Source organism: Rhinopithecus roxellana, chromosome 4 (assembly GCF_007565055.1).
Source record: "Rhinopithecus roxellana isolate Shanxi Qingling chromosome 4, ASM756505v1, whole genome shotgun sequence".
Lineage (NCBI taxonomy): Eukaryota > Metazoa > Chordata > Mammalia > Primates > Cercopithecidae > Rhinopithecus > Rhinopithecus roxellana.
Window position 1 is genome coordinate 35759816 of NC_044552.1, and position 18294 is coordinate 35778109.

The 18294-nt window shown below is 46.4% G+C and overlaps 1 protein-coding gene across 5 annotated transcripts in view; it reads right to left on the minus strand.

Annotated features, from left to right (window-relative positions):
* Window positions 1-2309: 2309 nt before the first annotated feature.
* Window positions 2310-18294, minus strand: part of MED20 (mediator complex subunit 20) — a 29483-nt gene continuing 13498 nt past the window's right edge. For 2 of the 5 annotated variants that reach the window (XM_030928526.1, XM_010369647.2), the window contains exons 2-4: window positions 14761-14915; window positions 6637-6890; window positions 2310-4316 (exon numbers count right to left, since the gene is read on the minus strand). In XM_030928526.1, coding sequence (XP_030784386.1) covers window positions 4101-4316; window positions 6637-6890; window positions 14761-14915 — 625 coding nt within the window. In that variant the 3' untranslated portion in view covers window positions 2310-4100. Of the gene's footprint in view, window positions 4317-6636; window positions 6891-14760; window positions 14916-15298; window positions 15351-16220; window positions 16277-18294 lie in introns of those variants that run through there. The other 3 variants (XM_030928527.1, XM_010369648.2, XM_030928529.1) reach the window with 3 other exon arrangements.

Below are 18294 nucleotides of genomic sequence, written 5' to 3' on the forward strand. Positions count from 1 at the left end.
AAAGCATCTGGAAACAGAGGAAGGAGGGGTAGGAAGATAGTCTAGAGTGGCAAGAACATGAGATGTGAACCAAAAAAATATGGCATCTCCATTTACTGGCTGAGTGTAAGATTTACTTATAAAATGGGAATAATCACGTCCTTTTCCCCTTAATTTATATAAGTAGCCCTCAACTTTCACTTTCAAAAATTATACACAAATATTTATATCCTAAAGTACTCCTAAAAGCCCCACTCAGAAATGCACACAAGAGCTGGACAACGTATGGGTCCTTCCCACAAGTCATCAGTTTAGTTTTGGCAGCTTTCCTAGTGGAGCCATATTTCTTAAATTATTTAAGAAATGTAGGCTGGGCAGGGTGGCTTATGCCTGTAATCCCAGCACTTTGGGAGGCCGAGGTGGGCGGATGACAAGGTCAAGAGATAGAGACCATCCTGGCCAACATGGTGAAACCCCATTTCTAAACATACAAAAATTAGACCAGGCACGGTGGCTCACGCCTGTAATCCCAGCACTTTGCAAGGCCAAGGCGGGCAGATCACAAGTTCAGGAGATCGAGACCATCCTGGCTAACACGGTGAAACCCCATCTTACTAAAAATACAAAAAATTAGCCGGGCGTGGTGGCGGGCACCTGTAGTCCCAGCTACTAAGGAGGCTGAGGCAGGAGAATGGCGTGAACCCAGGAGGCGGAGCTTGCAGTGAGCCGAGATCAAGCCACTGCACTCCAGCCTGGGCGACAGAGCGAGACTCTGTCTCAAAAAATAATAAATAAATAAATAAAATAAAAATACAAAAACACCAGGCACGGCGGCTCACACCTATAATCCCAGCACTTTGGGAGGCTGAGGCGGGCAGATCACGACCAAGAAACCCCGTCTCTACAAAAAATACAAAAAAAACTAGCTGGGCGTGGTGGCATGTGCCTGTAGTCCCAGCTATTTGGGAGGCTGAGGCAGGAGTATGGCGTGAACCCAGGAGGCGGACCTTGCAGTGAGCCGAGATCATGCCACTGCACTCCAGCCTGGGCAACAGCGCAAGACTGTGTCTCCAAAAAAAAAAAGAAGCTGGAAAAATACAAAAATTAGCTGGATGTGATGGTGTGTGCCTGTAGTCCCAGCTACTCGAGAGGCTGAAGGAGAATCGCTTGGACCTGGGAGGAGGAGGCTTCAGTGAGCTGAGATCAAGGCACTGCACTCCAGCCTGGGAATAGAGCAAGACTCTGTCTCAAAAAAAAAAAAAAAAAAAGAAAATACATTGCATTACCTGCCTCTTTTAGTGACACATTTCCTTTAATGGACACAAAGGAAAAAAGTACCCAAGTGGCAGTTCTTAAATCTGGTGTTCTCTAGACTTAAAGCTGGTCGAATGTATGCTTAAATGTGAAGGAAAAGAACAAAAGTGAAAAACGCTGGAAATGTTATGAGCCAAGACTGTGCCTAAAAGGCAAAGTGGGCTGGGCACAGTGGCTCACACCTGTAATCCCAACACTTTGGGAGGCTGAGGCGGGTGGATTACCTGAGGTCAGGAGTTGGAGACTACCCTGGCCAACATAATGAAACTCCATCTCTACTAAAAATACAAAAAATGAGCTGGGTGTGGTGGCGGGCACCTCTAATCCCAGCTGTTCGGGAGGCTGAGGCATGAGAATCACTTGAATCCGGGAGGCAGAGGTTGCAATCCAAGATTATGCCGCTGTGCCCCAGCCTGGGCAACAAGTGTGAAATTCCATCACAAAAAATAAAATAAGGGTCGGGCATGGTGGCTCACGCCTGTAATCCCAGCACTTTGGGAGGTTGAAGTGGGTGGATCACCTGAGGTCAGGAGTTCGAGACCAGCCTGACCAACATGGAAAAAGCCCATCTCTACTAAAAATATAAAATTAGCTGGGCATGGTGGCACACGCCTGTAATCCCAGCTACTCGGGAGGCTGAGGCAGGAGATTCGCTTGAACCCGGGAGGCAGAGGTTGTAGTGAGCCGAGATCGTGCCATTGCACTCCAGCCTGGGCAACAAGAGCAAAACTCCATCTCAAAATAAATAAATAAATAATACTAATAAAACAAAATAAAGGCAAAGTTTGTATACTTTTTTTTTCTTTCTAGCTTTTAGGGAACAGAGTCCCTCCTTACAATGCACAAGTCTAGAGAGTCTGTATTTACCACAATCAAATTCTGGAGATTTTCAGGAAATGCATTGTGTTCAAAATGTTGCCTATGCATTGTTTCATTCCATAAAAGCTGCAGCCTACAGAAAAATACAAATAAATAAAACTGGACGAAAGCAAATGTAAATCAGGAGGCCAAAAACATAAGATCTGTGCATTTTATTTTTGTAAACAATATCTAAAACATACCTCAATATAAAAAACCAGAAACAAAATAACAAAAACAGGGCGTGAGAACAAAAAATACAAATGACAGGTTCTGTAGTTATGATACTGAATTGAGCTTCCTGTCAGCTAAAACTAGAAGGGAAACATGACCACTACCTGACTTTTGCAGAGGCTTTAGATCTGAGCACTTGGATCTGAAAACAGTTTCTCTTTAGATGTCTTCAAATAAGGGACAGTATCCTTGATGACAATACAGTACATACATTAACAATTCTCCTAAGACCATCTCTGTGTATATCAAGGTTATACCTGGATGAATATTTCTGCAGCAGGCTTGGGGTAGGCAGGCAATATGGCCAAATATGTAGTTTGGAGGTTCAAATGAAACAGGAGAAAGAGCTCAGGCAACCATGAAGCAAGGTGCACATATCAGGGTCAAGTGTTCTAACACAAGATTAGGGTGCATGAGAACTGGAGAGGCCTCAATACTGAGACTTAGACGAAGGGTGTGGAATTAACTTCCTAGTGTGACTAATCCAACTTAGCTCAAAGTGACTCTGAGATCAGCCCTTCTCTCAAGTCAATTCATAAACGAATGCTTTAGTTACAGGAGGTATTAACTACAAATGAACAGCCAAGAGCATTCCTGGGCATGTCCATTGAGCTCCATGTAGCAGAGGCCATTAACTGGGTCTCAGCAACTTGTAGTCACAATTCTCTTTCATCTTGTAGTCACAGCATCCCTGAGTTTTAACTCGGCACATGACTGCCCAGATAAGAGGCTCTATGTCCCAACATCTCTTTCAGCAAAGTGTGGCCACAGTGATTTGAGCAAGATAAGAGGCTCTATGTCCCAGCATCTCTTTCAGCAGTGTGGCCACAGTGATTTGAGCAATGCTCAGTCTATCTTTTTTAAAAAAATAGATCTTTTCTCTCTTTCTTTCCCCAGGAGAATGCAGATATGGAGCTGATGAGTCTTCTTTGATATTGTGGGTAAGAAAACATACTGGGAATGGCTGAATAAGACAGAAAGAAACCAAGTTCCTGATAACTTTGTAGAGTTAAATCTGCCCTAGACCATCTGATTACCTCTCTATTATTAGGTGAGAAAAAAACAAACTTCTATCTTATAGCAGTTTGGCCTGTGGCTTAACATATTTCACAACAGAAGGGAAAGATGTCAGAAGGAGAGTTCAAAGGACTCAGGCAACATCCTAGGAAAGTCAATTCGCAAATCACTTCAGCAAACAGGTCAGAAAATGGTAACTATCAAACCAGTTGTGCCTTCCACTCCATCTCCAGGATAGAAGCCCAGTTACATCCTCTGACAAAAGGAAGAGGCTCTTATTACAGCACAGTCCAAACATAAAATGCAGCATGTTCACGGTGGGCCTGAGACAAATCCCCAATAGTTGGGGATACAGACTGTTTCCCCCACCAATACCAGGCAGGGACATTCCTGTCCTACCTTTCCCCTAAAGGAGGCAGGGTCCAAACTTCTCCATTCTTCATAATTACCATTCTTGAGGACAGGCCAAATCCAGTAAGGAATGGAGTAAAACAGCTGATGGGGGGCTATGTGTGAGAGTCAGGGGGTTGGGGAGGGGACTCCAGAGCCCCAGAACAAAAGCCACAGCTGGGAACCAGAGAAGGAGAGTAGACTCCATGTCTACCCTGGGTTTCTGGGGTCCGGGAACCTGAGAGTCAGCACCTGCTTCTCCTGTGGAGTACCCCTGGTGACAGAGCTCAGCTGGCAGCTGCTCATCACTAACGAATCCCAGCCACCGGCACCTGCTGCTGCTTGCGGATCTTGTTGAAGAGTTCCATGTACTGGACCATGGTATCTGCTGGGCCGTAGACTGCATCATGTCTGTTCCCAAACACTGCAGGAGCCCCTGGTGTGTGGCTGCCTAGAAAACTCTGTAGGAACTCAAGCAGCAGGCTCCAGCAGTCACTAGCTACCACACACGGGCCATACTCCACCTGGGAACCAAAAGCACAGAGAATGAGGGTGAATGAAGGCTAAGACAAGGTCTGCTTCTCTTGCACCTCCTGCCTCCTGCTCCCATCTTCCCCAACCCCAAGCTAAAGACATACACCTCCTAGCACAGTGTTGGTCCACAGGAAACATTCAACCCAAACACTGGGCTCAACACCCGCATCTTTAGGCATCTTTGACATTTCTCTTTCTGGAGCTGTGCCAACCTGCAGCCCTCCCAGAGGATCCAGAAGCAGATCTGGGCCCCTTTTGATGATCTCAGGACTGTGTTGTCCCTGCTATGCTGGGTAAAGATTCAAGGAGAGCTCAAGAAAATTCTAAGAGACATGACAAAGATAAAGAGAAGGAAAATGTGTGTGGTGGTGGTAAGTAGAGAGCAAAGTAGACACAAATGCTTATGAGTTTTTTTCAAGACCATATTTTACTCCCTAGGTAGAACCAACCTGGGCTCTGACCCTAAGAAAGAATTTCCCAAATAGTGTGGCATGGGCCAAAAAATATACATCTTCATTTCTCCTTCTGCTCTCTTAATTTTTTTTTTTTTTTTTTTGGAGACGGAGTCTCGCTCTGTCACCCAAGCTGGAGTGTAGTGGCCGGATCTCAGCTCACTGCAAGCTCCGCCTCCCGGGTTTACGCCATTCTCCTGCCTCAGTCTCCCGAGTAGCTGGGACTACAGGCGCCCGCCACCTCGCCCGGCTAGTATTTTGTATTTTTTAGTACAGACAGGGTTTCACCGTGTTAGCCAGGATGGTCTTGATCTCCCGACCTCGTGATCTGCCCGTCTCGGCCTCCCAAAGTGCTGGGATTACAGGCTTGAGCCACCGCGCCCGGCTGCTCTCCTAATTTTTTACTGGAGAGATGGCAGGACAAAATTACTGGCAACCCTAAGGAGAAACAAGTAAATAAACAGGTGGGGTGTGTTTCTACTACAAGATTAGAAATGTAGAGGATCAACAGTGGGTCCTCAGTGGGTCTCAGCAAATCCAAGGTCTATCACAAGCTGAAAGAGTTAGGAAGTCTTGGTCCTAGAGGTTGTTGAGCAGAAACTACCACTAATGCCCTTTTCTCCAAGTGGGATTCTTCCTAGACTTATCCATCCCCATGTTTCTACATTTTAAATCCCTACATAAATGTTGATCCTCCAGGAAGAATCACAACCAAAGTCAGCAGTGCTCATACTGGCTTGAATTCCCAGAGCAAACTGCCTCTTTTATGGCATTTTCAGACTAACTTCAAAAATAGTTTGTGTGTTTCGGCCTCACTCAATAAATAAATCACAAATTTTCAAAGGGTAGACCCTGCAAGCTTACTTGTTTTCTTATCTCAGTGCTGGGCATATTATAAGTTGTGAACTTTCCCTGGTCCCACAAGAAGCCAGCTACTGCCACACTGCCACTCTCACTCCTTGTCACTATATATGTGTATGTATACACACACTCTCTCTCTCTCAGGGTCACAGATGAAGTGATCTCACACACAAACACCTCTTTCTACCATGAAAGAACGCAGACAGCATGTCAAAAGGAAAAGCACATTTTTGCTTCCCAACTTTTGATACCTATCTTAAAGCATACTAAGGAGAGCTATATGGGCATATGTGATTTAGGGCCCACCTCCAGAAAATTGTTCCAAGAGTTGTCCTGTTCTGCTCCAGTACTTCTTCTCATGGGTGACTGTCCCTCCATATCATAACTCACCTGCCTTCCTTGACTATCTTTTCCCTTCTCTAGCAAGCTACCCTTCCTAATGAAGCTTTCTGCTTGGTTTGAACCCAGCTTCCCGCTTCCTACTTCCCACCTTGTGTTAGAGAGTCTCAGTCTCTGAATAATTAAAGAAAGGATAAAAGATTCACGGAGAGAAAGCACAGATGCCTTGGAGTCAGGGATCAGGCAGGCATAAATATCTGTTTAAATTGAGAAGGACTGGAGGCCAGGTGTGGTGGCTCATACGTGTAATCCCAGCACTCTGCGGGGCTGAAGTGGGAGGATCACTTGAGCCCAGCAGTTTGAGACCAGCCTGGGCAACACATCAAGACCTCATTTCTAATTAAAAAAAAAAAAAAAAAAAAATTTACATTCGGTGGGTATAGTCCCAGGTACTTGGGAGATAGGTTGAAGGATCAATTGAGCCCTGGAGGTCGAGGCTGCAGTGTGCCAAGATTGCACCATTGCGTTCCAGCTTGGGTGACAGAGCAAGACTCTGTCTCAAAAAAAAAAAACATAGAGAAGAACTGGAAAATCTTCAGAGCCCTTTGCTGAGCAGCCCCCTCAGCATATCCTGCTCCTATTTTCACCAAGGTCTTACCTCCACAGAGATGCCCCGGGCACTGGGCCCCATTGTGACCGTGCCCACCTTCACCAGGAAGTCACAGTACTGGTACCGGGTGCCCCGGGTTTCAATCTTGCTGGCCTTAGCACTCTGGAAAAAGCCCTTGAGCTTCACCATAAGCACATCAAAGTTGGTGTCAGCAATAAGACAAGGGCCATTCTCAAAGAGAGCGAAACAGCTCAATGGGTACTCTGAGTTGTGCATCACATACATCAGCTTCCCGGTCTGACCTGCAAGGGACACAGATCCTATTCATCATCAAGACTTTCACTGGCGAACCCCAGAGTAGACTCAAATGACTCTCCCCGGAATGAGGCAAGACAGCAATCTGGCACTACCTCAGCAGTTCTTGGTGCAGGGTGAGGGGAATCCTCTCACTGACAGCCTTTTCTAGAAAGGTATGGGGGAATAGCAGGAGAGGCAGCATGTGGTAAAACCCACTCTGCTCTACAGAAAATGGTGAGGGGCACACAGGAAACTTTAATAGTGTTGATTATGTTTTAATTCTTTTTTTTTTCTGTCACCCAGGCTGGAGTGCAGTGGCGCGATCTCGAGCTCACTGCAAGCTCCGCCTCCTGGGTTCACACCATTCTCCTGCCTCAGCCTCCCAAGTAGCTGGGACTACAGGCGCCCGACACCACGCCCGGCTAATTTTTTGTATTTTTTTTTTAGTAGAGGCAGGGTTTCGCCATGTTCGCCAGGATGGTCTCGATCTCCTGACCTCGTGATCTGCCCGTCTCGGCCTCCCAAAGTGCTGGGATTACAGGCATGAGCCACCGCGCCTGGCCTGTTTATGTTTTAATTCTTAAGTTGAGTGGTGGGCTCACCGATGGTCTATACGTAAAGTCTAACTCCCACAGACTTTACATATAATCTTTTGTATGTTATCATATATTACATAAGTAAAAGGAAAGTAACAGCATTTGGGCATGCCAAAGGAAGTAGCTGCTCCCTTCTTCTGCGCACTCCTCCTCACCTCAGCTTCCTCCCTCTTTGAGATCTAGTAAATGGTCCTACAGAAGCACCAAAGGGGAGTGTCTGAGCATAAGCAGGGAAAGGTAGATGGGAGCCAAGCTGTGATAGGTCTTGTCTACCATGCCTCAAGAAGTTTAGACTGTATCCTGAAACCAACGGCAAACCATTGGAGAATTTTTAGAAGTCTAGCCAACTTGGGAAGCAAGCAGCACACTACAGCAGAGAGAATTCAGGATCTGGTTCAGAAGTTCAACTTTCAAGCCCCAGCTCACCCCTTCAAGTCTCTAAGAAATGAGTTTTCTCATTGATTTCCACAGACTTTTTGCAATAAGAATGGAAAGCTATATACATTTAGGTAAGTAGAAAACAGAAGAAGGAAGGGCTGGGAACAGTGGCTCACATCTGTAATCCCAACACTTTGGGAGGCTGAGGCAGGTGGATCACTTGAGGTCAGGAGTTCGAGACCAGCCTGACCAACAGGGTGAAACCATATCTCTACTAAAAATACAAAAATTATCTGGGTATGGTGGTGTATGCCTGTAATCCCAGTTACTTGGGAGGCTGAGGCACGAGAATCACTTGAACCCAGGAGGCGGAAGTTGCACTGAGCTGAGATCATGTCACTGCGCTCCAGCCTGGGCAACAGAGCAATACTCTGTCTCCAAAAAAAAAAAAAAAAAAAAACCAGAAGGCAAAAACTGAAAAACTGGAAAGCAAGATTCCTCTTTCATACACTATAAGAATTAATGGATAGACTGCCACAATCCCACATGCTTATTACATACATAAGCCATTCCCAACACTTTTCTTAGGGTTTAAGAAACATACAAGCAGAGGACTTAGCCCCTGACTTCAAGAAGCTGACAATCAGGCCAGGGATCACACCTGTAATCCCAGCACTTTGGGAGGCCATGGTGGGTGGATCGCTTGAGGTCAGGAGTTCGAGACCAGCCTGGCCAACATGGTAAAATCTCGTCTCTACTAAAAATACAGAAATTCGCCAGGCATGGTGGTGTGCGCCTGTAATCCCAGCTACTCGGGAGGCTAAGGCAGGAGAAGCACTTGAACTCAAGAGGCAGAGGTTGCAATGAGCCAAGATCATGCCACTGCACTCCAGCCTGGGTGATAGCGAGACTCCATCTCAAAAAAGCAAAAAAAGCTGATAATCTCATGAGAGAGATAGGCTAAAAACTTTTTTTTTTTTTTGAGACAGCGTCTCACTGTGTCGCCCAGCCTGTAGTGCAATGGCGTGATCTGGGCTCACCGCAACCTCCGCCTCTTAGGTTCAAGTGATTCTCCTGCCTCAGCCTCCTGAGTAGCTGGGATTATAGGTGTGTGCCACCACACCTGGCTAATTTTTGTGTTTTTAGTAGAGACGGGGATACACCATGTTGGCCAGACTGGTCTTGAACTTCTGACCTCAGGTGATCTGCCGACCTTGGCCTCCCAAAGTGCTGAGATTCCAGGCATTAGCCACCACGCCCAGCTGAGATAGGCTAAAAACTTTTTTTTTTTTTTTTTTTTTTTTTTTTGAGACAGAGTCTCACTCTGTCTCCCAGACTGGAGTGTAGTGGCACGATCTCGGCTCACTGCAACCTCTGCCTCCCGGGTTCAAGTGATTCTCCTGCCTCAGCCTCCCGAGTAGCTGGGATTACAGGCACCTGCCACCAGACCTGGCTAATTTTTTGTATTTTTAGTAGAGACAGGGTTTCACCGTGTTGGTCAGGCTAGTCTCGAACTCCTGACTTCAGGCGATCCACCCACCTCGGCCTCCCAAAGTGCTGGGATTAGAGGCATGAGCCACCGCGCCCAGTGGCTAAAAACTTTTTAAAAGACCATGAAATAAAACAAGTTATTACCGAGGAAAGACCACAAGTCTTTCGGAAGAAAGGAAAGACTTCAGGATAGGAAAAGATTAAAGTGAACAAGTCAGCAGGAAAAAAAAACAGGATTTGGCCGGGCATGGTGGCTCACATCAGTAATCCCAGCATGTTGGGAGGCTGAGGCGGGCGGATCATGAGGTCAGGAGATCAAGACCATCCTGGCTAACATGGTGAAACCCCATCTCTACTAAAAATACAAAAAATTAGCCAGGCATGGTGGCGGGTGCCTGCAGTCCCAGCTACTCGGGAGGCTGAGGCAGGAGAATGGCATGAACCCGGGAGGCGGAGCTTGCAGTGACCCGAGATCACGCCACTGCACTCCAGCCTGGGCGACAGAGTGAGACTCTGCCTCAAAAAAAAAAAAAAAAATAGGATTCGAACTGCGATAGGAAGAGAAGATAGGATCCAGCCACATAAAGGAAGAAGACACTCTAGATAGGGGGTAAGAGTGTGGGAATGAAAAGGGTGCAAGGGTTGGGGGAGCAGAGGTCATGTGGCTTCCCTATATAGGCCGCTGTTCATGAACACAGGAGGCTCTGCATGATCCTCCAGGACACATCCCTCCTCCTGACTGCTTGCTGACGATTCACACCTGTCACCTCCTTCTAAATCCAGTTCAAACCTTCTGGACTCTCAAGAAAAAAATCCATCCAAAGCTGACCTCGTCATTCTGTCTACTCACTATAATTACACAATTTATTCACACTATATGAGTCTGCAAGTGTTACTGCCTTGGAAATATCTTAAAAGTCAACTAAGGGATGTGTGTGTGTGTGTGTGTGTGTGTGTGTGTGCGCGCGCGCGCGCGCGCGCGCGCGCTTAATGAAGAAGGCACTTCTAGTTATAAACAATAACATTTTCCTTTTCTTTTGAGACACGGTGTTGCTCTGTCACCTAAGCTGGAGTGTAGTGACATGAACACAGCTCACTGAAGCCTCAACCTCCTGAGCCCAAGTAATCCTCCTGCCTCAGCCTCCCATGTAGCTGGGACCACCATTCCCACCATTTAAAAAAATTTTTTTTTTGAGACGGAGTCTCACTCCGTCACCCAGGCTGGAGTGCAGTGGTGCAGTCTCGGCTCACTGCCAGACTGCCAGCCCTACCTCCCAGGTTCCCACCATTCTCCTGCCTCAGCCTCCCGGGTAGCTGGGACTACAGGCGCCCACCACCATGCCTGGCTAATTTTTTGTATTTTTAGTAGAGATGGGGTTTCACCATGTTAGCTAGGATGGTTTCGATCTCCTGACCTCATGATCCACCTGCCTCGGCTTTCCAAAGTGCTGGGATTACAGGCGTGAGCCACTGTGCCCAGCTTTTTTTTTTTTTTTTTGTAGAGACGAGATCTTACCATCTTGCCTAGGCTGGCCTCAAACTCCTAGGCTCAAGCAATCCTCTCACCTCTACTTCCCAAAGTGCTAGGATTACAGGTATGAGCCACTGCACTCAGCTGACAATAGTACTTTTTTTTTTTTTGGAGACGGAGTCTAGCTCTGTTGCCCAGGCTGGAGTTCAATGGAGTGATCTCGGCTCACTGTAGCCTCTGCCTCCCAAGTTCAAGCGATTCTCCTGCCTCAGACTCCTGAGTAGCTGGGATTACAGGCACCTGTCACCACACCTGGCTAATTTTTGTATTTTCAGTAGAGACGGGGTTTCACCATGTTGGCCGGGTTGGTCTCAAGCTCCTGACCTCAGGTGATCTGCCCACCTCGGCCTCCCAAAATGCTGGGATTCCAGGTGTGAACCACCGCGCCTAGCCGACAATCGTATTTTCTATCACAGCAAAATCCTTTCATGTCTGTACCACCTTGTAAAGCAAGGAGAACCAGATTTACTGTCCCCCTTCTAAAGTTGAGGAAAATGAAGCTAATTGGATCCCAGAGCAGCAGCAGTAGCAGAACCACCTGGGAACTTTTTAGAAATGCAAATTATAGCCAGGGCGCTCACGCCTGTAATATCAACACTTCAGGAGGCCAAGGCAGGGAGGATCGCTTGAGCCCAGGAGTTTGAGACCAGCCTGGGCAACATAGGGAGACCTTGACTCTACAAAAAAATCAAAAAGTTAGCCAGATATACTGGCACGCACCTGTGGCCCCAGCTATTTAGGATGCTGAGGCTGAAGGATCACTGGAGCCCGGCAGGTCGAGGCAATAATGAGCTGTGATCATGCCATTGCACTCCAGCCTGGGTGACAGACTACTAAGTCAGAAACTTTGGGGTGGGGTCTAGCAGTCTGTGTTGTAACAAGCCTTTCAGATGATGCTAATGCTGGTCAAGTGTGAAAATCACTGAACTACAGGCACAGAGCCAGTAACCAGCAAGACTGAAGCTCCAGTCCAGGCCTGCTCACCCCAAGTTTGTTGCTTCTTCCATTGTTCCCTCCTGTCTGCCATGAAGGTGTACTGTCTCCCCAACTAGACTGTAACTTCTTGAAAGTGAGGGCCTGCTCAGCCCGCACCAGGTAGTTTCACTAGAAGTCATATGCCATTTCATATCTATATCCAAATGTTTTATTACCCAAATGCTTTTGTAATTATCTTTTGATTTTTACCTCCTTCATATTGAAGGCAACACAAATGGAACTGCAATTTTATCAACGACGATAAAAAAGCTCATTACAACTCTTAGCCACTTAAATACTACATTAAGTATTACATGACAGGCCGGGTGCAGTGGCTCATGCCTGTAATCCCAGCACTTTGGGAGGCCAAGGTGGGCAGATCACAAGGTCAGGAGTTCGAGACTAGCCTGGCCAACATGGTGAAACCCCACCTCTACTAAAAACACAAAAATGAGCCAGGCATGGTGGAGTGCACCTGTAGTCCCAGCTACTCGGGAGGCTGAGGCAGGAGAATTGCTTGAACTCGGGAGGTGGAGGTTGCAGTGAGCTGAGACTGCACCACTGCACTCCAGCCTGGGCAACAAGAGCAAAACTCCATCTCAAAAAAAAAAAAAAAAATTACATGACAATCTCAGTTCTACATGCTTTGCATGTATTAACTTATTTAGCACAACACGAGGAGAGAAATACTATGATTATCTTCATTTTACAGATGACAGAACTGTATTGGGAAGAGTCCAAAAACAGAGCCCATGCCAGATAGTTTTGGTACAAGAAATGTATACAGGGAACGAATACATGGGTTCGAAGAAAGGAAAAACCAAACAGGATGGTGGGACAACCCAAAGATTAGCAACACAGGAAGCTACAACCATCCCTAGGGCTAGAGGGAAAAGAAAATATGTGCTGTTATCACAGGCAGGAAAGAGGGCTGCCTAGCAGAAGCTAGAACCAAGGAGGTGAAGACACAGCCATGGCTAGAGACACTGCCCAGAGCAGAGGGAGAGGAACACTGTGGGCTTCCTTTCTCCCATCCTCTAATCTTCTCTGGTGCCTCTCAATAACCAAAGCTAACTAGGAGAGGGCCTGGAAAATACAGCTTACAGGGGAAGTGCAGGAAATGGATCTAAGGGAAACAGGTACATGAGAGGCGTGGAAATAGTAACAGATAGGTTGTGGGAGTTACCTACAGGTACACAGTTAGAATGTGGCAAAGCCAGGACTCAGGGCTCTGGCTCCTCAGTGATAACCACAGTGCTATGGAACTGTTCAAGGTCAAGTTACTGCAGAGCCAAGACTAAGAGAAACAAGTTCCCTAACTCATAGCCAAAGAGTCTCTCATTGCCTGCGCCCAGGAGTTAGAGCTTGCAGTGAGCTGTGATCATGCCACTGTACAGTTGGGCAACGAAGTGAGACCCTCACTCTAACAAGAAAAAAAAAAAATCCTCTCTCCCTCCCAACCACCATCCCCCATCATCCACACCCCATCTCATCACTCAATCCACTAAAAAGAACAGTTGATTTATGCTAATGAGGAGGTCAATGCCAATGGTTAGGTGTAGGAAAACAGGAACTCTATAAAAAGAAACTTCTAGAAGCCCTAAAGCTCTAAAAGAATCATAAACAAGACTTCTGGGCCTAAAACAAGTCTTTCTCAAATTTCAGAGTGCATAAGGATTGTCTGGATTATTAAATGTAGATTATGTGGCCTACAGCAACAGTCAATCAGTAAACAAGGTCAGGAATCTGCAACTCTAACAAGTAACCCAGGTGATTCTGATGTGGTTAGTCAGTGATTAACCCTCTGAGAAACATTGCTTTTAGAGTTCAAACTGCACAAAACAAAAAGCACTCAAAGAACACAAGAGCCAGGCACGGTGGCTCATGCCTGTCATCTCAGCACTTTGGGAGGCCCTTGCTGGTGGATCCCCTGAGCTCAGGAGTTTGATACCAGCTACTTGAGAAGCTAAGGTGGAAGGATGGCTTGTGGCTGGGAGTTTGAGACGAACTTGGGCAGCATAGTAAGTCACTCCCATGACCCCACCCAAAAGTAAAAAATCAGCCAGGCATGGTGGCACATGCCAGTAGTTTCAGCTACTCAGGAGGCTAAGGTGGGAGGATCACCTGACCCCAGGAGTTTGAGGCTGCAGTGAGCTATGGGACACCAAAGCACTCCAGCCTGGGCAACAGAGCAAGACTCTATCTCCACACACACACACACACACACACACAAACACACACATACAAAGAAATTTTGGGATGTAGCAGATATGTTTAGTATCTTGGTTGTGGTGATGGTATCATAAGTGTATGCATATATCCAAACTCATTAAGATGTATGCATTAGATGTGTACAACTGCTTGTATATCAACTATACCTCAATAAAGCTTTAGCCAGGAGTGGCGGCTCATACCTATAATCTCAATACTTTGGGAAGCTGAGGCCGGATAATCCCTTGAGGCCAGGAATTCAAAACCAGCCTGGTCAACACAGGGAGACCCTGTCTCTACAAAAAATTTAAAATATTAGCCAGGTGTGGTGGCTCATGCCTGTGGTGTCAGCTACTCAGGAGGCCAAGTCAGGAGGCCAAGGTGGAAGGATCACTTGAGCCCAGGGGGTCGAGGCTGCAGTCAGTGAGCTGTGATCATGCCACTGCACTCCAGCCTGGGCGACAGAGTAAGACCCTGTCTCAACAAAATAAATAAATAAAATAAAACAAAATAAAGCTTTCAAAGGCCCTATTCTAAGAGATAAAGAACCAATAATTAATGAATTCAGAAACACATCTCGCCACATGTTTAAGAATACCACCCTCAGCAGAAAAGCAGAAAGACTTCAATTAACACAAATGTCTATTAACTCCAACCCTCGTTCCGGCCATCCTACAGATCCATGTTACTGACCTTGGCTGCCAAGGGTAGATGCAGCCGTATGGTAAGTCTCACAGTCCACACAAAATGTTCCTTGCTTCTCTGCCCCAAGCATCTCCAATTTCCGGGTAAGGAGCTCTACGGTTTGCTGAACACTCTTGCCCTCAGCCACAGGCATCTGGGACACACTGGAAAGGAGAGCACCAAATGGTCAGCTATCCAGAGACACACATGTGCTCAATGAGCCACTCACTCGCCCACAGCATCACAGCTCGTCAGGGCCAAAAGTTATCTTGGAAATTACCTACTATGACCGTCTCCCAACCCCTGCAACTTTATTATTAATTAAAAAAAAATTTTTTTGGGCCAGGCATGGTGGCTCATGCCTGTAATCCCAGCACTTTGGGAGGTCGAGGTGGGCGGATCACGAGGTCAGAAGTTCAAGACAAGAATGGCCAACATGGTGAAACCCTGTCTCTACTAAAAATACAAAAATGATTTATCTGGGCGTGGTAGCGGGTGCCTGTAATCCCAGCTACTTGTGAGGCTTAGGCAGGAGAATCATTTGAACCTGGGAGGCAGAGCTCGCAGTAAGCCGAGATTGCGCCATCGCACTCCAGTGTGGGCAACAGGGCGAGACTTGATCTTAAAAAAAAAAAAAAAAAAAAAGTTAAGACCAGTCAAGTGCAGTAGTTAGAATGGGGAAGAATAGAACAAGGAGTCCAATCTGTAACCGAATGTGAACAATCAATTAAGATAACTCATTACACTTGGACCAGTCCCCCATTTTAAAGACAAGGAATAGAGGACCACTGTCCCTGAGAGCCCCTCTAAGAACTGAAGCACAGTTCTCAGGATTCTCACACCAGAGCAATGAACTTCCTATCATGGGGCATTCTCAAGTGTGGCATGCCAAAGATTCTAGATGGCACACAGGCTGAGCATTCAATAATGCTGAGTTATATAATGAAAAAGGGATTCCTTTTGCAACTCTTTCAGTTCTGACTACATCAAGGAGAAAGTCTCAGTTTAGGTTAACACGTTTTTACCAACTCTGTGAACTTGAGCTGTTCAGCACAGTAGCCCAGAGCCACAGGTGGCTGGGGCTAGTGTATTGGACACTGCTGTTAGAGAACATTTCCATCATCACAGAAAGTTCTATTCAACAGCCCTAGGAACAGAAAAAAAAGCAGCCTTCAAGTTTATAATCTTCGGGAATGAGAGGCAACAGTATTCACAAAAATTGAATCAAAACAATGGAACAAAACAAAACAAAAAAAACATCATTTCCAAGGTTTCCTCCTATGGTGAGTGAACCTCCTATGGTGGCTTCCCCTTTAGGGTGGTAGGTAACAATTGCCAACCAACAACGTGCCAGACTGTGTCCTAAGGCCTTTAGATGAATTAACTCTCCAAATCCTCACAATAGTCCTATGAAGATGTTATTTATCAACTTGTTACAAATAAGGAAACTGCCGGGAACGGTGACTCACGTGTAATCCCAGCACTTTGGAAGGCCGAGGTGGGCGGATCACTTGAGGTCAGAAGTTCAAGACCAGCCTAGCCAACATGGTGAAACCCTGTCTCTACCAAAAATACAAAACTTAGCCAGGCGTGGTGGTGTGTGCCTGTAATCCCAGCTACATGGGAGGCTGAGGCAGGAGAATCACTTGAAATCAGCAGGCGGAGGTTGCAGTGAGCCAAGATCGCACCACTGCCTTCCAGACTGGACAACAAGAGCGAAACTCCATCTCAAAAAGAAAAAAAAAAGGGGGAAATTTAAGTACAGTACAAAGAGGTTAAATAACTTGCACTAGGTCACACAGTTAATGTGTGGTACACCCAAGACTCAAAGCCCAGCAACCTGGTTTCCTGTCCATGCTCTTAACCACTAACTAGACTGCCTGTATAGGGATGTAGTGCCTGTTAAAACATTTTTAAGGAAAAGGTCAATTTAAAAAATTAATAGGCCGGGCGCGGTGGCTCAAGCCTGTAATCCCAGCACTTTGGGAGGCCGAGACGGGCGGATCACGAGGTCAGGAGATCGAGACCATCCTGGCTAACACGGTGAAACCCCGTCTCCACTAAAAAATACAAAAAAAATTAGCCGGGTGAGGTGGCGGGCGCCTGTAGTCCCAGCTACTCGGGAGGCTGAGGCAGGAGAATGGCGTTAACCCGGGAGGCAGAGCTTGCAGTGAGCTGAGATCTGGCCACAGCACTCCAGCCTGGGTGGCAGAGCGAGACTCCGTCTCAAAAAAAAAAAAAAAAAAAAAAAAAAAATTAATAAACAATAGTACAGGCAGTACTTAGCTATATAGAAATCAAGAAAACAGTCATAGATGACATTGCTTTATGCTCAGCTAAATGAATCTCTTAGGGTAGAATCCTTCTGTTGCTAAAAATTGTCACTATCAGAAAAAGCACTGATAAACAATGTTGCTAATGTGCCTTATTTTGAAATATAAAAGAATCCGTAAACTGACGCTACAAGGGACAGAAGTCCTAGGATTCTGAAAACGTTGATAAGGGTGCCAACAGAGAGCCCTTGCCCTGGAGCTGCCTTCTCCATTTAAAGAGCAGGGGTGGCTGGGCACGGTGGCTCATGTCTGTAATGCCAATACTTTGGGAGACCAAAGCAGGAGGCTCGCTTGAGTTCAGGAATTCAAGACCTGGATGTACAAAACAGCAAGAACCCATTTCTATTTCTTTAAAAAAAAGAAAGATCATGGGGTCCCAGGGTTCTACGCTGCATCTTTTCTATTTCCATCCCTCACATATCTTGCTTCCATTAAGGAACAAAGGAGTATCATGATGTGAATTGTGGGAAACAAGAGTGCAATCACTGAGAAACCTGCAAGAACCTGGGCTACCAGGAGGAAAAGTATTTCCCCTACACATGATTTTGTATGAGAAGCCTATAGCCACTGGCTTCAGATAGCCTGGCCTTCGGGTTTCTCCCACGGGGAAAAATGCTCACATCTACTGAGATAAGAAAAAAATGTTCTGGGACCTGACACCTTACAACTAACGCCTCCACAAGCACTGGACCCATACCTTTCCCTGCTACCTCATCTTCTTCCAACTAAGACTTAAAACATATGAAAGATAAAAACTCCATTGAAACTAGACTAACCATGGAATTAAATTTAACATAGTGGGAAACGGGTCCTAAAGAGATAAAGTGCCTGGAACCATGATCTCCTTATTTTCAACAGCCTCTTTTTCCCTCTGGACCCAAGATCTTAAAATGGGCAAATTAGAAACAGACACAAACTGGTCTAACTGCATTTGATGGCTGAGGGAAGGGTAGGCGAAAATCTTGGCCGGTCGCGATGGCTCACGCCTGTAATCCCAGCACTTTGGGAGGCCGAGGCCGGTGGATCACCTGAGGTCTGGAGTTCGAGACCAGCCTGGCCAACATGGAGAAACCCCGTCTCTACTAAAAATACAAAATTAGCCGGGTGTGGTGGCGCGTGCCTGTAATCCCAGCTACTCAGGAGCCTGAGGAAGGAGAATGGCTTGAACCTGCGAGGCGGAGGTTGCTGTGAGCCGAGATCGCGCCATTGC